We start from the raw sequence: 17,247 nt of genomic DNA, 5'->3' as shown, positions 1-17,247 counted from the left end.
TTATTGTCTTATTTGTTTCGATATGGAGTGGAGATGAGAATGAATACCTGTCTTGTTGTATATTTCATTTTAAAATAAACAGGTGTTTTTCAGGTTTAAATGACTCGTAAATAATGTCAGTATGATTTGTCATGTGATGTTACAATGGATACGTATGCGCATATAATTTGGGGGAAATATTTTCGCTTGTGCTACGAACCTCCTTTATGTGCTTTTCTGTGGTTGAACAAAAGAATTGCTTTTTTCTAACTTTCTCTGATTGGACAAATGAATTCATTTCTCTGATTGTACAAATGAAATCATTTCTCTGATTGGACAAATAAAGTGACTTTCCCTGATTGGACAAATGAATTTCCTTTATGTGGTTTGCTAACATTTATTTGTTTGTTGTCTTACTGTTTATTGATAACTATTTTCTTTTTGTATGCAGAATGCAGAAAAGTATTACTCTGCAAAATATTAATCCTTACTTGGTATGTTCATTATGCAAAGGATATTTGGTCGATGCGACAACAATAGTGGAATGTCTGCATTCATGTAAGTGGGGTTTATGTCTATACTTCTATAAATTTTTGTATTGTCGATTATTTTTGATGTTGTCAGTATGATTCGTCTACTCTTATATCATTTTTTGCTACTTCGATGTTTATTTGAGTACGATTTTGGTTAGGTACCGAATGGCCATTGCTAATAATAATGAGATTGTTTCTAACTGCCAATAAATTACAAAGTAATAACGCAAAAATATCCATTGGTAAAAACCAATTAACCCTACTGTGTTGAATTGTAAAATTGCATAGTACTTGTATATACCTAGCTTATAAGAACGTTGCGGCTGAGATTTTGTCGAAATTTAAGAAAAAATTAAGAACGAACTCAGCCTGAATTCCTTTATAGATTTTCCAAACAGTTTCTTGTTCTTTTTGCTAGCTATACGATAACTTCAACATCATCTATTTCTTCCAATCCTAATAAAATATTCATCAACATCCGTAAATTTGACCGTATGTTTACTATTTTTGGAAAAGCACAAAATAAGGACATTTGAAGCTAAAAAAAAGTAAAAATAAGCACATCCAGCGCAGCCGAAATTTGACGTTCTTATAAAAAAACGTGTATACGAAATACGTTTACAACCTCGTGTTTTTTTCTTTGGACGTACGAAGTGTAAAAAATACGGAATATTAAAAAAACGTACGATTTTAGAAAGATATTGTAGAACTAATGCAGAGATTAAACCCTGTGATTGACTAGTAAATTTGATATATTTTATACATTTCTCTTATATTAAACTTTTTCTTGATAAAAGAACAAGTTGGAGAGAAAAAAGAAAACACTATTTGGTGTTTGCATTGAAATTTGGGAGCGTTGTAAACCTATATTCCTGAATTCAGAACATACTGATTGCTAATATCAATTTTTGTTAATAATCCAATACGGAGTTATTTCAGAAACACATGCTGGGTCTTGTGGGGGAAAACCCTGCCATGGATAATGTCAAATATTTTCCGACATGTCTTTTTAGTAAGATATGTTAAGGTTATAGCTAATGTAGGATTAATCGATTTTTGTTTGATTTCAGTTTGTAAGAGTTGCATTATCAAACATCTCGAATTGTCGTACAACTGTCCGAAATGTAACACAGAGATTCATAAAACTAAACCGCTAGAGTATATCAGGTAAGTCAACATAGATTTGTAAAACAAAGAAACAAAGCATACACATATTAGATGTTTTTTTCAAAAAGCTGTTTTTATTTTGTTTGATGTGCCAAAGCTTTAAAAAAGATTTTACAAAAATGGATATAATATTTTAAATCCTTAAATAAAATCCTTCGTGAAACATAGCTCCAATTTCTATCCTACATTTTAGGTCAGATCCCAGTCTTCAAGAAATTGTGTATAAACTTGTTCCAGATCTTTTTGCAAGTATATTGATTTTAATACATCTAATAAAATTATTCTTATGTTACGTGTTCAGAGGTTACCTGTTTGTGAAAGCGGGAGGTATTATCTTGAGAACATGGTCTAGTCTTACCACATTAGACTACGTGTTTGTCTCGAATACACCTTTTCCCAAATTAGTTTTCTTTGATGTACCGCTGCTATTTCTCAACTTTGTCAAACAAAATGAATGTGATTTTTAAAATCCTCACCTAAAACTTGATAAAATGTGAAATCTTTAGATTCGTATAAAACAGTTTTTTTTTAATTTTGCACTTATTGACTTCTAAATGCTTGAAACAGAAGCTTATTAGCCTAAACCAAAAATTAAAAAGAATTTAAGCGTAACATTAGTACCACCAAAAAAGCATTTTCACATGACTGGTTAAGTTGAAAATTTATACACACCAATTCAATGATGCTGAAAGTCATCTTAAAGTCGAAATCTCAAAATTCTAAAATTTAAAAAAAAAAAACGGGAAACGTGTATTCATCTAAAAAGTAATATACTCATACATTTAGAAGAGGAACAGCGCAGATATGAATGGCGAAAATTGGACATTTCTAATGGTGAATATTTTATTATTATTAATATTATTTTCACTGTGTGACGTTAATGGCTAGGAGATGCGTCATTGCAGAAAAAAACACCTGATTCAAATCACGATATTTATCATGCATAATTTATGGGGGTTAAAAAAAGAAATCAATTTGCACCTTTTTTTTCGCATTTTGTGAATATAGTGCGAAACCAAACCAGAGATTTAAGATTTGACCTCTAATATTTTTTTTAATAGTTTTTCTTAATTTTTGATTTTAAGATGGTTCAATTTTCTCTCATATTTTTTTAAAAGTTTGAAAAATGGTGTTCCGCCGCTTATCTTTCGTGATTAGGCCGAATCTCCACTGGACGATATTCGCGACGATTTTTGTGACGAAAAGTAGAAACCTTTTCGCCTCGACGAAAATCGCGACCAATCAAATTCTTGTATTGATGACGATCATCGTAAAAACCGTACGTGGAGATTCGTTATTAGGCATGATTTCTAGCCACTGTTGTTGCGACGTTGGCGAAGCACGGCGCTGCCAGCTGAAAATTTAATTCTGCTCCATATGGGTTTTGTTATGGCTAATAGATGATACAGTTTGTAGGGGTGAGGAATTTTGACGAAATCTTGTAATGGTCAGGGAAAGTAGTCAAAATTAATATCTCATCTAATCATAAAAGTAAAGGTATTTTGGTCAAGTTTATGAAACTTATAATGCCAAATGGCTTTTTCTTCTAATGTTTTTATTTCTACATCTATTTTCAAATGTAGCATTTTCACAGCTAATAGCCAGTTTGTTGCGTTGCTTCCGTTTATGTTAAGAAAGTAAAAAAATCTGGGCTTTGTCCAGGGTGGACACTCAGATGTCTTCACCCAATAGTAAATATAACATCTTATTCTTAAACACATACTTCTGTTGGAGGAGAAATCTGTAACTACGTTCTTGTATTTTTAGCAATAAGAAAGAGTTCCCCCTAGCTTGATTTTTAATTTCTTTATGTTCTTTTCTTTAGAAAATGGTGCTACCACAACTTCCACAGAACATTCCCCACACGACACTAGGATATTAGTCACCTTGAAATATTTCAGGTATGACTGTGTAAGGTTTAACTACATTCTGGAAGGACTGGTGGCCTTGTGGAAGAGCGTTTGCCTTTAATGCAAAAGTCTTCGGTTCAAAACCCGGCCGAGTCATAACAGAGACATGTGAATTGATCCTTTCTGCTTAAATTTCATCATGAGAGTAGGATTGATGTCTTAGGTGGTTGTCTAGTTAAGCGGCTGTTGTGCTTGCGTACCCTCCGTTGCTAAAATGGGAGCTTTAAATGCACTAGGACCCCTTCGCAGGACCCTCATTGATAACAGTTCTATTGGTAACTGAAGAGGTTGGGGTTAGGATTAGGGTTAAGGTTTAGGTTAGGGTTAATAATCTTGATTAAGATCTTATAGATCTGTTATGAATTTTATGAGGCAACCAATTCATACATTTTTATAAATGTATTCATCTATTGATGTGAACAAGTGCATATCTTGCATTTTTTATTGCAGAGGGACGTCACGTATGGAGAGAATCAAAACAGAAAAGGTACATTGTATTTTGTTTGATTATTTTAAAGTTGTCTGACATTGGCACTTTATTACTAAAGAAACGTGAGTCCTCCATCATACCCGTTTTTTTCTATTTACTATTTTTTTTAACTTGAATCGTTCCGCTTTTTAGGTCCTTCAGTTATTTCCAACAAGATACTTATGTTGTCAACCTGAAATGCCTGTCGGTGTTTTAAAAAAGTTTGTACAGCACAAGTTTGATATATCTCAGGATATGTTTGAGGTCTGTTGTTGTTTCTAACCTTTGTTTGTTGTTTATTTGTTTATTTTTGTCGAAATCAGCTGAGGAGTGCCCTTATTCTTTAATTTAATATACGTTTTGACCTGCGCCCCTATACCTTCTCAAATTTTTTTCTGTGAGGGGCGGGGGGGGGGGGGGGGGGCGGAATGTGGAAGGAGGGTAGTAACTTTTTCACTGCGTCTTACAAGTTGAGCAGCTGTTGTTTTTAATGTTGTATAACACGCATAATTACAAGTATTGTGATTATGTGTGTTATACAACATTTATTCAAATTCGTTACACCGGTCCATCAATCGTTAACACAAAAACATAAACAGCGAAGTATTGCTTTTAGTGGTCTTGTTGATTTTGTCGCACTATGCCGAATTTAGTCAATTTTTGCCGACTAATTTTGGATAAAGTAACGGAAGAACGTTTTTTGATATGCATGCAAAAAGGAAATTTTCATATTCTTCTTTTTATATCAGACAACTTAAAAAATGCTAGGCATTTTGATTTTTATGCGCTACAGGAAGAAGAAACAAAAATCAGTAGACAACCTTATTCACCGAAAAATAAAGTCGTTAGAAAATTTTTGTCGGCAAAAAATGATACTCAGCGAGTCAAATTTTTCTCTTTTTAGTTAATTTATTTAGTATCACGTTTTAGGGATTCTGCGGCGTAAATTATTACGAAATCTACTTTTAAATCTTTTTTTTAACCGCACACGAATGTAACTAGAATTATTTGCTTTATGCTTGCTAAAAGCAAAGTATTGATGCATCGGTTTGTTTCTTTTAGCTTGAATTGTGGCGAGGTGATGAAACACTACTTGACGAGTTAACGTTAAAACAACTCGTCCAAATCTATGGTTTGTACAGGGAGGTTAGTTACCGCTTCTTGTTTTTTGAAATCATGGTTTAAATAAAACACTACCCTAACATGTGACATGTGACATACATCTTCACTCGAGAATTTGAAGCACTGCGAACTCACGCCACATGTACGTAAATAATTCTGTGCTCTTCTATGCAACTAAAATACGTGGTTTGAAGGTTTTAGGCCAATCACAAAACAGAATCTCTCTTTTACTCTGCGTTTTTCATTGGTCGTAATAATTTGTTTTTGTTGTTACTATCTCCTTTATTTTTAATAATAAGGATGATTCTCCATCATAAAATGCGTAAGTGCATGTTTGAAGTATAGTACGGTAAAAATAGTTGAAGCATACAAGGAACAAAAAAAAAGAACCCTAAAAGTTTACGAACTTACTAAGTTTATACGATTTTCATTTCTTCAGAGAAAGCCGTTAGAACTTCACTTTAGTTTGTATCCCAAGTTCGAATCACAACAAGAGCAGGAAGGCTGTGAAAAAGATGATGTGAATAATGAACTTAAAACGAACATAGATACCAGGCATGAAGAAGGCCTAGGTGAAAGCTTAGAAACCGGGTCAAAAGGCGATGGCGATCTTGAAAATAACCAAAATATTCATATTTCTGAGGCAAAACCAACGCAGGAGAACACTTGCTCCAACGCAGAGGATATGGATACAGAACCTCACGACAGTGAAATTGAACTAGACATACCGCCCAGTGAAACGCTAGATACAAACTCGAATTCTGATTCTCTAGAAATTATATTACCGCGTGAACAGGAAGAAATGAATGGTGTCACGTGATTTATTATTTATTTATTAAATTATTTTTTATGTACAAGAATTTACATATTTACAAATCCGAAGTATTCTACTTCTATTGGAAGTGTATCCAACCTAATATCCAGACCTCTATGAACAAGTTATAACCTTTTTAGTGAATACTACCTGTCGTACAGCAACTCAATCTTTATTGTTCTCTCTTTGAAATGATTTAAGCTCCTGTTACATCAAGTGAGTTATCTCTTTGAATGGATTTAGCTCCTGTTACACCAATTGAGTTGTGTTAACAGCAACAAAAAATGTTTCCACTATTGTAAAGAAAAAACATTTGCCACAATATGAAGTCTACTTATGTCAATCTAACCTTCTTTCGTTTGTGCTTCTAGTTTGAATGCTAGTTCTAAGGTGAGATAGGAATTTCGAATGACGTCAGAATGCTATGATAACTTTTGGTTGCATCGTGTCCCCGTCTTGTACTTCTTCCGAAATGTCATGTATACAGGAAATGTATACAAGCTTTTATATGCCATAAAGTAGATGGGTGTGTATGGTATTATTGCATACATGGCGTCTATGTCTCTTCACCCCTGATGTATATGGAGCTGTACGTTGGAGGAAGATCGTTCGGGTGTTGGGACATCTCTGGTGGAGTTCCATTTTCCCCGTTGCTGCAGGTATACGTTGGAGGAAAATCAGGTGGGTTTTGTTGCACCTCTGTGGGAGTGTTTATTTCATCGTTGTACAACGGAGGAGCGTCTTCGGCCATATTTTGCTGCGTGGTTGCATTGTCGTGTTCTGAGTATGAAGGTAGCTCCGTATTGACCACAATAAATTCTGGGTCGTCCATCCGAGCGCATCCAAATAACTGAGCGTAATACTGTGTAGGATCAATCACACTAACTCGGTCCGAACGGACATTGTATGTAGGATTTGCTCGAATGGAGGACTCCAAAGGATGTACGGTAGAAACCTTCTTTGCAAATAATCTGTTCCTGATCTTTTTCCAAATTTTCTTTTTCTTGATGAAGATACCACAAAAAGCGCATGTGAATAACAATAGAAAAAATAGGACAGTTCTGAAATGAAAAAAAAGATGAAAAGATAAGATTGATTGCGCAATTATTATCTTTTTTTAAGAGATAGCAGTATCAAACTTTTTTTACGGAGAGATAAAAATTGCAAAATTTAATGTTCTTTTTGTGTAAAACATGTGTACCCATAAATTGATAAGGTACGCGCAACCTTAAGACAACCTTGTAAGCACACAAGTTAGGCCCAGATAAAAAAGGCCGTGGTACATTTAGATTTACTTGATAATCATATAGGGACAAATATAAATGAATCACCTTACCCGGTCACAAATGATTCGTTGCCGCAGTTACTGACACAATTACTAAAAATAAAATGATTAATGTTATCAACATGGTAGCCGAAAGGGAAACTTCATGTCACAACATGGAGAAACTTGCCATCAACCTCGACCCCAGGGTCTTGTGGTCCCTGAGCCGGTAATATGTAGCGCCGCTATTAAATTCATCAGAAATGTAAAATGCCCTGGGAACGAGGTTGGTGGAACCTGTAAACGATTTTGTGAAGAAATGAAATTCTACGTTAATGGTGAACACATTGATAGATTTTTTTGTTGGCGCTGGGTTTTTCTCTGTTTCATATTACTTCTGCAGTTAATAAAGAGAACAGAATAACAATGAATATATTAGCTCTTATGTGAGTCGATAATATATCTTGCGATTATCCAATCAATACAAAATAGGAATAAAAATACGTGTATATTTTTTAGCATATTACTTCCAGCCTCGTCCCCAGGTTTTTGGCTCCTTAGCTTTTGTTACGGAGCACCCTTTTAAAATTATGTAAAATGCAAAAATTTCCTGTGAACGAAGCTGGTGTAACTACGTAAAAATTACGTGTAAGTTTGAAGAGAGAGAGAGGCCTTAATCACTCATAAGATGCGTGTCTTTTTTTACCTTGTAGATGCTTGGGTTCCTGATGAGCCACTATTTGGAATAAGCGAAGCTACATTCTAAAAGTTAAAAACATAATTAATCAACTTGGTGTACCTGAGTACAGCTTCATTGGCATCATCACATTCTTGTACCCAGAGCTCTTTGTGATTGAAACGTCCACTTTCGTTCGAATTAATTTCAAAAAGCTCTGGAGACGAGAATGGCCTGACCACTGATCATTGCCGAATTTTTTTTTATTATTTAAAGTCAACCTCAATTTCAGTCAGGTTAGTAGTAATTTGGAGCCGAGGCTGCAATACACCACCTCTCGTCCCTTACATTCTCCCCTTACAATATATTTTTGAAGTTTAAAAAAAATAATCATAAATTGCATCGTATTAAAGTGCGCTTTGCAAAATCTTCTTCCCTTTGTGCCAACCATGGTACTCCCTAGGGCAGAAACAAATTGCACTGGCTCCTGTGCAGCCACCCTCTTCCTCCTCTTCTCCCCCTTGGCTTAAAAAATGAAACTTTTAAGAATTTTTCATAAATATTTGTAACCAAGCATGAAAGTTTAACTGAAAAAAAAAGGGAAAGTCTAAAAAACGGATTAAAATTAATGATTAAAATTATTATTTAAATAAAAAATAACTAAAGAAAAGTCTTACTCACCGAAATATCACGGTATAAAATAAAGACCAGAATAAAACAAGTACCAAGCTTCATTTTTCCAAACAAATCCTTAAATAACGTATTTTAAAACAAAACATCATTTTCAACCTAATCTCTATCAACCTTGTTTTTTTTCTTATTTTTTCACTTCGCTTAAAATTGTTAAATTTAACTTTTTTTTCCAGCTAGCCATTCATATTTAAATTTTTCTAACAAGTTAACTTAATCGCACAGCTATTAGTTATTCAGCTCACGCGACATGTTATATCATAATGTATAATTCATTGACCGCGATAACCATGCTGTCTCTAAGCTTAAATTATCTTTTTACAAATACTCAATTGTTTATTGCTTTCAATATTATATTGTTAAAGTATAGTACGGTTGCGCCGAGTTACAACCCACAGACCTAACAAATATTAGCGTACAAACTTAACCTCATTCTTCAAAACCTTCTTACTATCACCAACGCTAAGTGTGAGAGTTTAATTCTCTTTAAGCACGTCAATTTAAACCGCACGCAAGACAGCGTTCATTATTGCGGAATATTTAGAAGTGTTATTAACCTGCGTTGTTGTTTGTTTTAGAAGTAAAATTATTTTGAAATTTTTATGAGCGATAAAAGTACTGCAGAAAATAGCAATGCATTTTCATGATCTTGACCACTAAATTTGCTTGCATCACCACCATTTTGATTTCGTGTTTATATTTCTGTTTCCAGCGGACATTGTGTCGTTTGGACGTATGACTGAAAAGCGCAAACGTGTTTTGCGAGTGTACTTTAGCCTTAATAGAGGCAGTATGACACATTGCCGGAGGTTGACTACAGCAGCCTTTTCTGTAGTTAAAGTTTGATAAAAGCTCGTCATATAAAAAATCGATTGCGAAAGCGACGTTTCTCATCTGTACCACAGTTACAAGCTTTTCCTTGTGACACACGAGGACAGACTTAACTGTCAGGAAGGCCATAAAAAATTCGTGATTAAATGATATTGGAATTATTTACAACCATAATTTACAAAGAAAATATAGACGTGTACCCCACCCTACCTTTATCACGAAAAGACCTTAAAAAACCTATTAATAAGATGAGAATTAAAGACTAGAATTATTGAAAAAGAAAATATGACGTCGTCGGGGATTTTCCGCTTCTTCACGACAACATCATACAGATGCCTTTATATAAATTCTCCATGTTCAAAAAAGTTGGCCGGTAAAAACTTACAAAAACCCAAGGAAGTTTTAAAAGCAAAGAAAAAGAGCTACTTTATTAACATAATTGTAATATCAGAACTCAACTTTAGCTTAGCCGGAAAAGTCAAGCTTCTGTTGCCTGTTCACAAAAAACTTAAAAATTATCACACTAAGAAATGAAGTGCGTTTCTCTAAATGCGCGTCCATCAAAAGTATGTGATGGACAATTGTGGCTGACTATAGCGCGTGGCCGTGTCTGGCGTAAAAAATTTTAGAAAAATATAATTCAAAAAAGAGGCTCGGCAAAAATCAAAAACAAAAAATTCAGAAAAAAGAAGAAACAAGAAAAAAAATTCAGAGAAAATAATGCAAAAAAAATCAAAAAAAAAGGAAATCTAAAAACGGAATTCAAAAAAAAATTCAGAAACAAAAGTTAGAAAAAAATAATTTAATGAAAATAGAAACAAAAATTAAAAAAAAAAGTTAATAAAAAATGGATAAAGGTAGTATGGGTTAGGGAAAGAATTAATTTTTTTGTATTTCTGCAGCACGCAATTGAAGCAGTTCTTGAACTTCCTCAATTGCAGCCACAACTCTCAGCTTCTTTTTAAAAAAATTTCTTGAAAAAATTTTGCAAATAAAATAGTTATGCAAAAAATATTTGCATTGCCATAAAACGTTTTGCGAATCACGGTGATAAACTCTTTTTTTACTCTTTGTATTAAGCATACTGCTCATTTTGCTCATCAATTCTTACTCTTTAGATTTTCCACTGCATTTTGTTGATATGCGTTGAGCACTTCCAATTTTTTAATTTTACATTCTCTATATTAAAGACACAGCGACGTAATCCATCTTTCTCCTTTGTTAAAACATCACGTTCCCCTTTCATCTTTTCCATTAATTCTTCGACTTTCACTCTTTTTGCCTTTTCTCTCTCGTGGTTTTCAACAGCTTTTGCAGCCGTCTTCACCGCTAAAGTAAATGCAATACCTGAAATGATTCATAAAGCAATGAGCTTCATCAATCATTCCAGGTATTGCATTTACTTTAGCGTCTAAATGATCAAATTTTGTATCACATTCTTTCTTACAACCTTAACAAAAGAGAAGTGACGTTAGCCGTTTACTATTTGAAGGCTTTTGAAACTGTAACTCACAAAACACCGTTTCGTAAATTAAATCGAATGAACTTTTCTAAAGATGCAATAAAATTATTCATAGTTACTAATCCGATCGAAAGCAATTTGTGCAAGTTGATCACAATCGTCATATTGTATGATAAGGGCTTTGAAGCAATGGAAACGTTTCACACCTATCCATGTCAGAAATGGTGTGACATGCTGTATATTGTTCAGGCACAAGGGATTCTTTTGTTGATCTCCCTTTTGTTTTATTTTTAACTTTCAACTGCATTGCACAAACTTATAAAAAGGTTACACATAATGTGATAGAAATATGATTAAAACTTTTTATAAACTTCTTTGCCTTTTTCACAATCTTCATGCCACCATTGTAGATTCCGTCACTGAGTATTTGCGCAAAGTAAATTATTTGACGTTAAATTTGTTCATATTATCATGACGTAATTACTACCTCGCCTGCGAGGATAGTACTGGTTTACAACTCCTAACTGACCAACTAACTAACTATATCCCAAATGGTCAATTTGCTACGTCTTCAACGAGCTTTTTTTACGCAAAACTGCCTTCGGTAAATCAATTTTTCGGTTTTAACACATTGTTGCAGTGATGTGTAATTGACATTAACATGGGAGATAGTTTATGCAGCCGCTGCATTTTGTTAGTTACTATCATGTACAAGACACGCTTGTAAAAGAAAAATCCAATGGCGAAATACACTCCAATATGCAAAGAGATTGCGCAGTAATAGTAATTAAATATTAAAAGTGCTAATAGTAATAAAACTAGTTCTTTCCCCCAAATGAAAGTGCGACAGGGATTTTATAAAAATATATGGCAAAGAAAAAAACTCTATATTTAGGTTTTTATATTGACGAGTAGTCTATTACAGAATCATGCATTGTATTGCGTTTTCTCGCGAAAATTAACGCTGGAAAGAGGACAGAAAACATAAAAATACGGGTAAGAAAATTTAAAGGTAAGGTAAACAATAAAATGTCTTCAATTAGATCCAATTTGCTGGACTGACAGTTTCTTAACATATGGTGTGTAGATTATGACGGATTTTATCCGAAAATCTTATGCTTATTTTAGATAAATAAATTGTATTTTTAATTAATATTTTTGACCTAAAAAGTCCATAACATAGATGCAGCGCACTTTTTAAAATTTGTAAAAAGTTACTTCCGATTTGAAAATCCAGTACCCTCTCCCTCCCTCCCTCCCGCCTCCCCCCTCCTTCACATAAAGTTTCATCTTGGGGACGAAATTAAAATTTTATTTTGGTCTCTTTTCTAGTGTTTATCAAATGTTTACATCTTAACTAATGTTCGAGTTAAGCGAAGCTCCCGTTATTACAAATTTATACTAAAATAAGGTTTACTTTAGGGGCAGAAACTTTCGCGGGCATTAACTTTCGCGTTTTTCGCGTTTTTGGTCACTTTCGCAAAAGTTTATGACTTTGGAAATTCTAAATAATCAAAACGCGAAAGTTTTTTCACCATAAAAAAATCATTAAAACGGGGAATTGTCAAAAGTAATGATTTATTTCTACTTTAATCGTCGTCAACTACAATAACACTTGGTGTTTTTTCTTCTTTGGAGCTGCGAGCATTTCTCGGGTGTTCCGATTATTTGAAACAGTAGTGCTTGTGGATGCAGTCTTTTTCTTCCTTTTGCCGGAGGCTTGCGGTGTAACGACTGTAGGCGGCAACGTCATGACGAAATTGATCTATGTCTTCTGTTGGTTTTATTCGGTTCAGGCAAAATGCCATCGATTGATCCTTTCCAAGATATAGATCCGATGCTGAGTAATGATGTTGAGCAATCTGATGATAGCCATCTCTTAGCAATTTATGATGTTAAAGTTGAGAAATTTGAAGTGTCATGTGGAAGCAAGATACAAGAAAGTGAAGACGATACTGATTCAGAATGGGAAGAGGGAGATAATTAAATTTACTTAGCCTAACCTTGTATATTTTATACATTTTTGATTACGGTAAGTACCCGGGATGTGATTTAACGAATAATTTTTTTTCTTGGATTTTACCCATTCGCGAAAGTTTTTTAACGCGAATATGAACCTTATTTTGAATTCGCGAAAGCTTTTTCCGGGAAATTTGTTTCGAAAATCGGCAAACGCAAAATTTTTTGTCAAATATTTCGCGTTTTTTTAACGCGAAAGTTAATGACACGCGAAAGTTTCTGCCCGTAAAGTAAGTGGTGGGGCAACTGTTACCGGAAATCTTGGTGATGAAAAAGGCAGGTAAAATTAAATTTTCCTTGACACACAACATTATCTATCTTATTACATCATAGAATAAAACCTGACATTTATCTAGTCTTTGATATCCTTTTCTTAATTATAAAGTTCGAGTTATCCGAAGATTAGGATAGACGAAAATGGGTCGAGTTAACGAATGTTCGAGTAATCTGAGGGTTGAGTTAACTGGAGTTTTATTATAAGAAAGTATTAACGAAAGTTCAAAGGACCAAAGAAAACGATGAGATAACGAAAGTTCAAGTTTTCGGTGTTACCGTGAGCTAACTGTATATGCGTGCGTAGTGTCTTAGCTGGTCTTAATGTGTTTATACCTTGATTATTCTATTTTTATGTTGTTAAGTATTTTAGTACAAGTGTATGCAGAAAGTGTTCATGAGTGCATTAGTTCCTATGTTGTGATGTCGCAGTGCACTATTCTATTTTTTTAATTGTTTGTTTAATTGTCCATTAGAGACTTCTGTCTTATATATTTGTAAGGTTGTTAAGTTGACGTTTATAGTGTCCAGTGTGTAGATGTGTGTGTGCATGTGAGTTACTTGTAGTTATAATGTGGATATCTAATTAATAGTTTATATTTTATATGTCATTTTACTTTATATTATCTCTTTCTTGTTCTTAGTTCTTCTTCTTACATTTGTTAATCTGGTTTATTATGTCTTTTTAAGTGATCTTTTGCATTTTGTTTTAGCTTTGTGATTGTAGCAACTGTAATATATAATGTAGTTTACCATCAGTAAAGCACTTTATATACTGTTTACAAAAAACTTTAATAAAATTTAACAAAATGCTTGTAATGCTTTTTGTGTGTTCAATGGCATTTTGACAATTTCCCGCGGCCTGTTTTTTTATCAGCTTCGCAATTTTTTGCTGTTCGAAGATAACCATATTTGTTTTGCCGTTTTCTGAACGTCGCAATCGCTTTTTGCGCGTTTTTTACATGACGAGCTATCATGAAACATTGTGAGAAACGCTGCTACTTAAAGCGAAAGTCTACTTAGATCGTAAAGACCGTCGTACTTAGCGCTTTGTGGTCGTACATACGCGCTACACAATGTCCACTGGAAACAGAAATACGCACACAAACTCGTAATGGTGGTTTGCTATATTCTATAGTGCTTTTACCGCTTATGAAAATTTCGAAAAGACTTTACTTTTAAAACAAACAGCGCAGGGTAACAGCGCTTCTAAATGTTCCACAATATTAAGCACCGTCTTGCGTGCGCTTTGAATTGACGTGCTTAAAGAGAATTAAACTCTCACATTTAGCGTTGGTGACAGTAAGAAGGTTTCGAAGGAAGAAGTTAAGTTTGTACGCAAAGATTTATTTGGTCTGTGGATTGCAACTTAGCGTAACCACACTAAATTTATAAGATGACATTAATGCACATGTCAGCTGTTATAGGTATCGGATAATCCTCTAATAATAACGCTCAAAATCAATTATTCCCTTTGACATTATTTCACATTCGCATCTTAGTTATACACGCACGACTACGAACCATTCCGCATGCCTGTGGACAAACATAACGGTGAGAAAAGCCTTAAGAACTTCGTGATAACATGTTATTGGAATATGTTTACAAAAAATAATTTACAAGAAATAATAGACGTGTACCCCACCCTACCTTATCACGAAAAGACCTTAAAAAACCTATTAACAAGATGAGAATTAAGGACTAGTATTATTGGGTGTTTGCCGTGTTTTCACGACAACATCATTCAGATGCCTTCATAAAAATTCTAGTCTTTATGTGTAAAGAAGTGGACGATAAAGTCTAACAAAAACAAAAGGAAGTTTAAAAACGAAAACAAAATCAGGATACTATCAGGTCTCGATTCTGGTTAAGCAAGAAAGTTCAACCTCTGTGGCCGCCTATTCACAGATAACTTAAAAGTTGTCACGCCAAATGGTAAGTCCCTTGAACCCGTATGAACATGCTAGCATGTCATATATAGTTGGTAAGATGTTGGCTAGTTCGTATCGGCCAAATTCTTGTCCATAAAACATTTTATAAATTATTTAAATAATATTATTACAGTGGAATCCCTCTAAAGCGGACACCATTGGTGCAAAAAAAAGTGTCCGCTTTAGAGGGATGTCCGCTTTATAGGAAGTTGACCAAAAAATTAGTTTTAGACCTAATTTTGACCAAAAAAGCTTTTTTTGTAGTACTGGCGGGTATCATGGGGTGACTTGCAACACTAGGGTAGACGGCAACATCAATAGATTTAGCTTATCGAGCAAAGAACCCAAGTTGGCTGTGTAAAGTAAGTTTAGCAGCTCAAATTTGTCGGTGTTGCAACCAACCTTTAAGTGTTGCTAAGGTTATAAACTAAGAAACCAAGTTATATTACGAAGATATATTTCATTTATCTTATAGGTCTTTCAATACACGTTTTTCTCCCTATTTGAAATAATCTTTGATTGAGGATTGTTTTCTATTTTGAAGCTGAAGTTCCTCAATCTTTTTCGTAATGGTTGACAACATTTCTTGGCATGTATCATCAAAAATAGTAGATCGCTTAATTTTATCAAGCATAGTGATTAGCTCGGTGAAACCAAGCATTTCTTCTTCAACCACGTCTTCACTCTCATCATCATCCTCGGAAATCTCTTCGACCTGACATGCCATCTCTGGATTTTCAATTGCGTTAATGCTAGCTTCTCGGATTTGATGTCGCCAATTTATTTCTAATTCGTTAATTCTTGGCTCCGAAGCTGGAACATCGGCGTCAAAATCGATGTATTCTGCAGCAGACATATCTTCAGTTAATTCCTTCACCAGAGCTTCAAATTCTAAGTCATCTTCTTGATCTTCCATCAATTCACTTTCTCCTTGAACTACGCCACATTTCTCGAAACAATTTTTGATGGTCAAGTTGGTTACTTCTTTCCACGCATCTTGAACCCATTGAATAGCCATAAGTATGTCTACGCTCTTGATAATTTCAGTTGCAGATTTATTCTCCTGGATCCTTGCAAGCACGTATTTGACCAGTCTTTTTCTGTACTTCACCTTGAAGTTTTGGATGATCCCCGCATCGAGTGGTTGAAGCCTTGAAGTTGTGTTCTTCGGTAAGAAAATGATTTTGATTTGTGAAAACTGGCCTATCATTGACTCCGGATGACAGGTGGCGTTGTCCAGAAAAAGAATAACTTTTCTGTCCTCAAATAAAAGTTTTCTGTTAAAACGTGCCAGTACAGTTTCCATTACTTGAGATGTCATCCAAGATTTAGGATTTGAAAAGTAGTGAACGTTAGCTGGACGCGATGGATCTTTCAATTTTTTAAAACAACGCGGGACTTTACTCTTCCAGATAACAACAGGCTGGTCGATCTTTTCCCCAGCTGCATTTACAAAAAAAGCGACAGTTAATCTAAGCTTTGACTTTTTCCCACCTTTTGCTTGTTTTCCTTTTTCCACTAACCCTTTGGCCGGTAGAGCTTTAAAAAAACAGCCAGACTCGTCCATGTTCCAAATATTTTCTAGTGAATAACCTTCAACCAATTCTTTGATCCTCTCCATCCAGGAAGTAACCGTTTCTGTAGAAACGTCACCAGCTTCACCAACAATACGACGTTCTTTGACGGAATATGTTGTTTTCCAACGATCCAACCAACCGTCAGAGGCGGAGAAATTATCAAAATCGCTGTTCTGAAGTTTTTCCTTAATTTCCAACGCCTCCTCTTTAAGCATTACACCATTAGGGTAGATGTTAGAAGCGCAACATCTTTTGTACCATTCGAATAAGATCTCATTTATCTTGTGATACTTGCCATGGCGGTTACGTTTTTTTGTTTTCTCACGAAAAATTTCATGTTGTTCACGAATTTTCTTTTCGTCTCTTAAAATATTTGCTGCGGCTGTCTTTCCAATCTTGTAAATGTCTGCTAGTTTTCTACATCCAAGTTTTGGATTTTTTTTGGCGAAATCCAAAAACTTGATCTTATCATCTAATGATAAAGTTTTCTTCGCTAGTTTACCAGCAAGCTGCTGCTTCGACATTGCCAT

At 34.5% G+C, this 17,247-nt stretch overlaps 3 protein-coding genes across 4 annotated transcripts; 1 reads left to right on the top strand and 2 right to left on the bottom strand.

Annotated features, from left to right (window-relative positions):
• Positions 1 to 2: 2 nt before the first annotated feature.
• Positions 3 to 8,085, top strand: LOC130621712 (polycomb complex protein BMI-1-B-like). Of its 2 annotated transcripts, none has more exons than XM_057437048.1 (9): positions 3 to 537; positions 1,583 to 1,679; positions 1,873 to 1,928; positions 2,466 to 2,513; positions 3,505 to 3,580; positions 4,040 to 4,076; positions 4,212 to 4,322; positions 5,121 to 5,204; positions 7,972 to 8,085. In XM_057437048.1, exons 1-9 carry the CDS (start codon positions 360 to 362, stop codon positions 8,005 to 8,007), a joined length of 723 nt encoding a protein of 240 aa, XP_057293031.1. In that variant the 5' UTR covers positions 3 to 359; the 3' UTR covers positions 8,008 to 8,085. The 2 variants fall into 2 exon arrangements, with proteins under 2 accessions (XP_057293031.1, XP_057293030.1); XM_057437047.1 differs by lacking the exon at positions 7,972 to 8,085 and adding an exon at positions 5,620 to 6,056 and having other exon boundaries at positions 325 to 537.
• On the bottom strand, positions 5,991 to 9,104 carry LOC130621716 (uncharacterized). Its single transcript, XM_057437053.1, has 4 exons — positions 8,616 to 9,104; positions 7,965 to 8,020; positions 7,331 to 7,372; positions 5,991 to 7,055 (listed from the first exon to the last, which is right to left on the bottom strand). The coding sequence occupies exons 1-4, from the start codon at positions 8,667 to 8,669 to the stop codon at positions 6,551 to 6,553; spliced, it is 657 nt and encodes a 218-aa protein (XP_057293036.1). The 5' UTR covers positions 8,670 to 9,104; the 3' UTR covers positions 5,991 to 6,550.
• Positions 9,105 to 15,639: 6,535 nt separating this feature from the next.
• LOC130621221 (tigger transposable element-derived protein 6-like) lies at positions 15,640 to 17,247 on the bottom strand. The gene has a single exon (XM_057436534.1). The coding sequence runs from the start codon at positions 17,245 to 17,247 to the stop codon at positions 15,640 to 15,642; it is 1,608 nt and encodes a 535-aa protein (XP_057292517.1).

The sequence above is a fragment of the Hydractinia symbiolongicarpus genome, chromosome 12 (assembly GCF_029227915.1).
Source record: "Hydractinia symbiolongicarpus strain clone_291-10 chromosome 12, HSymV2.1, whole genome shotgun sequence".
Lineage (NCBI taxonomy): Eukaryota > Metazoa > Cnidaria > Hydrozoa > Anthoathecata > Hydractiniidae > Hydractinia > Hydractinia symbiolongicarpus.
This window is presented reverse-complemented; position numbering and strand designations above follow the sequence as displayed.

What these genes read in the sequence shown, in the direction of transcription:
- LOC130621712 (XM_057437047.1), top strand. Translation starts at nt 360, where the DNA reads ATGTGGTTTGCTAACATTTATTTGTTTGTTGTCTTACTGTTTATTGAT. An exon ending in AAAATTGGACATTTCTAATG is followed by an intron (nt 2,514 to 3,504) that starts GTGAATATTTTA and finishes TCTTTTCTTTAG; the next exon opens with AAAATGGTGCTACCACAACT. An exon ending in TATCTCAGGATATGTTTGAG is followed by an intron (nt 4,323 to 5,120) that starts GTCTGTTGTTGT and finishes TGTTTCTTTTAG; the next exon opens with CTTGAATTGTGGCGAGGTGA.
- LOC130621716 (XM_057437053.1), bottom strand. Translation starts at nt 8,669, where the DNA reads ATGAAGCTTGGTACTTGTTTTATTCTGGTCTTTATTTTATACCGTGAT. An exon ending in TTTTATACCGTGATATTTCG is followed by an intron (nt 8,021 to 8,615) that starts GTGAGTAAGACT and finishes TTTAACTTTTAG; the next exon opens with AATGTAGCTTCGCTTATTCC. An exon ending in AACGAATCATTTGTGACCGG is followed by an intron (nt 7,056 to 7,330) that starts GTAAGGTGATTC and finishes TTTTCATTTCAG; the next exon opens with AACTGTCCTATTTTTTCTAT.
- LOC130621221 (XM_057436534.1), bottom strand. Translation starts at nt 17,247, where the DNA reads ATGGCAATGTCGAAGCAGCAGCTTGCTGGTAAACTAGCGAAGAAAACT.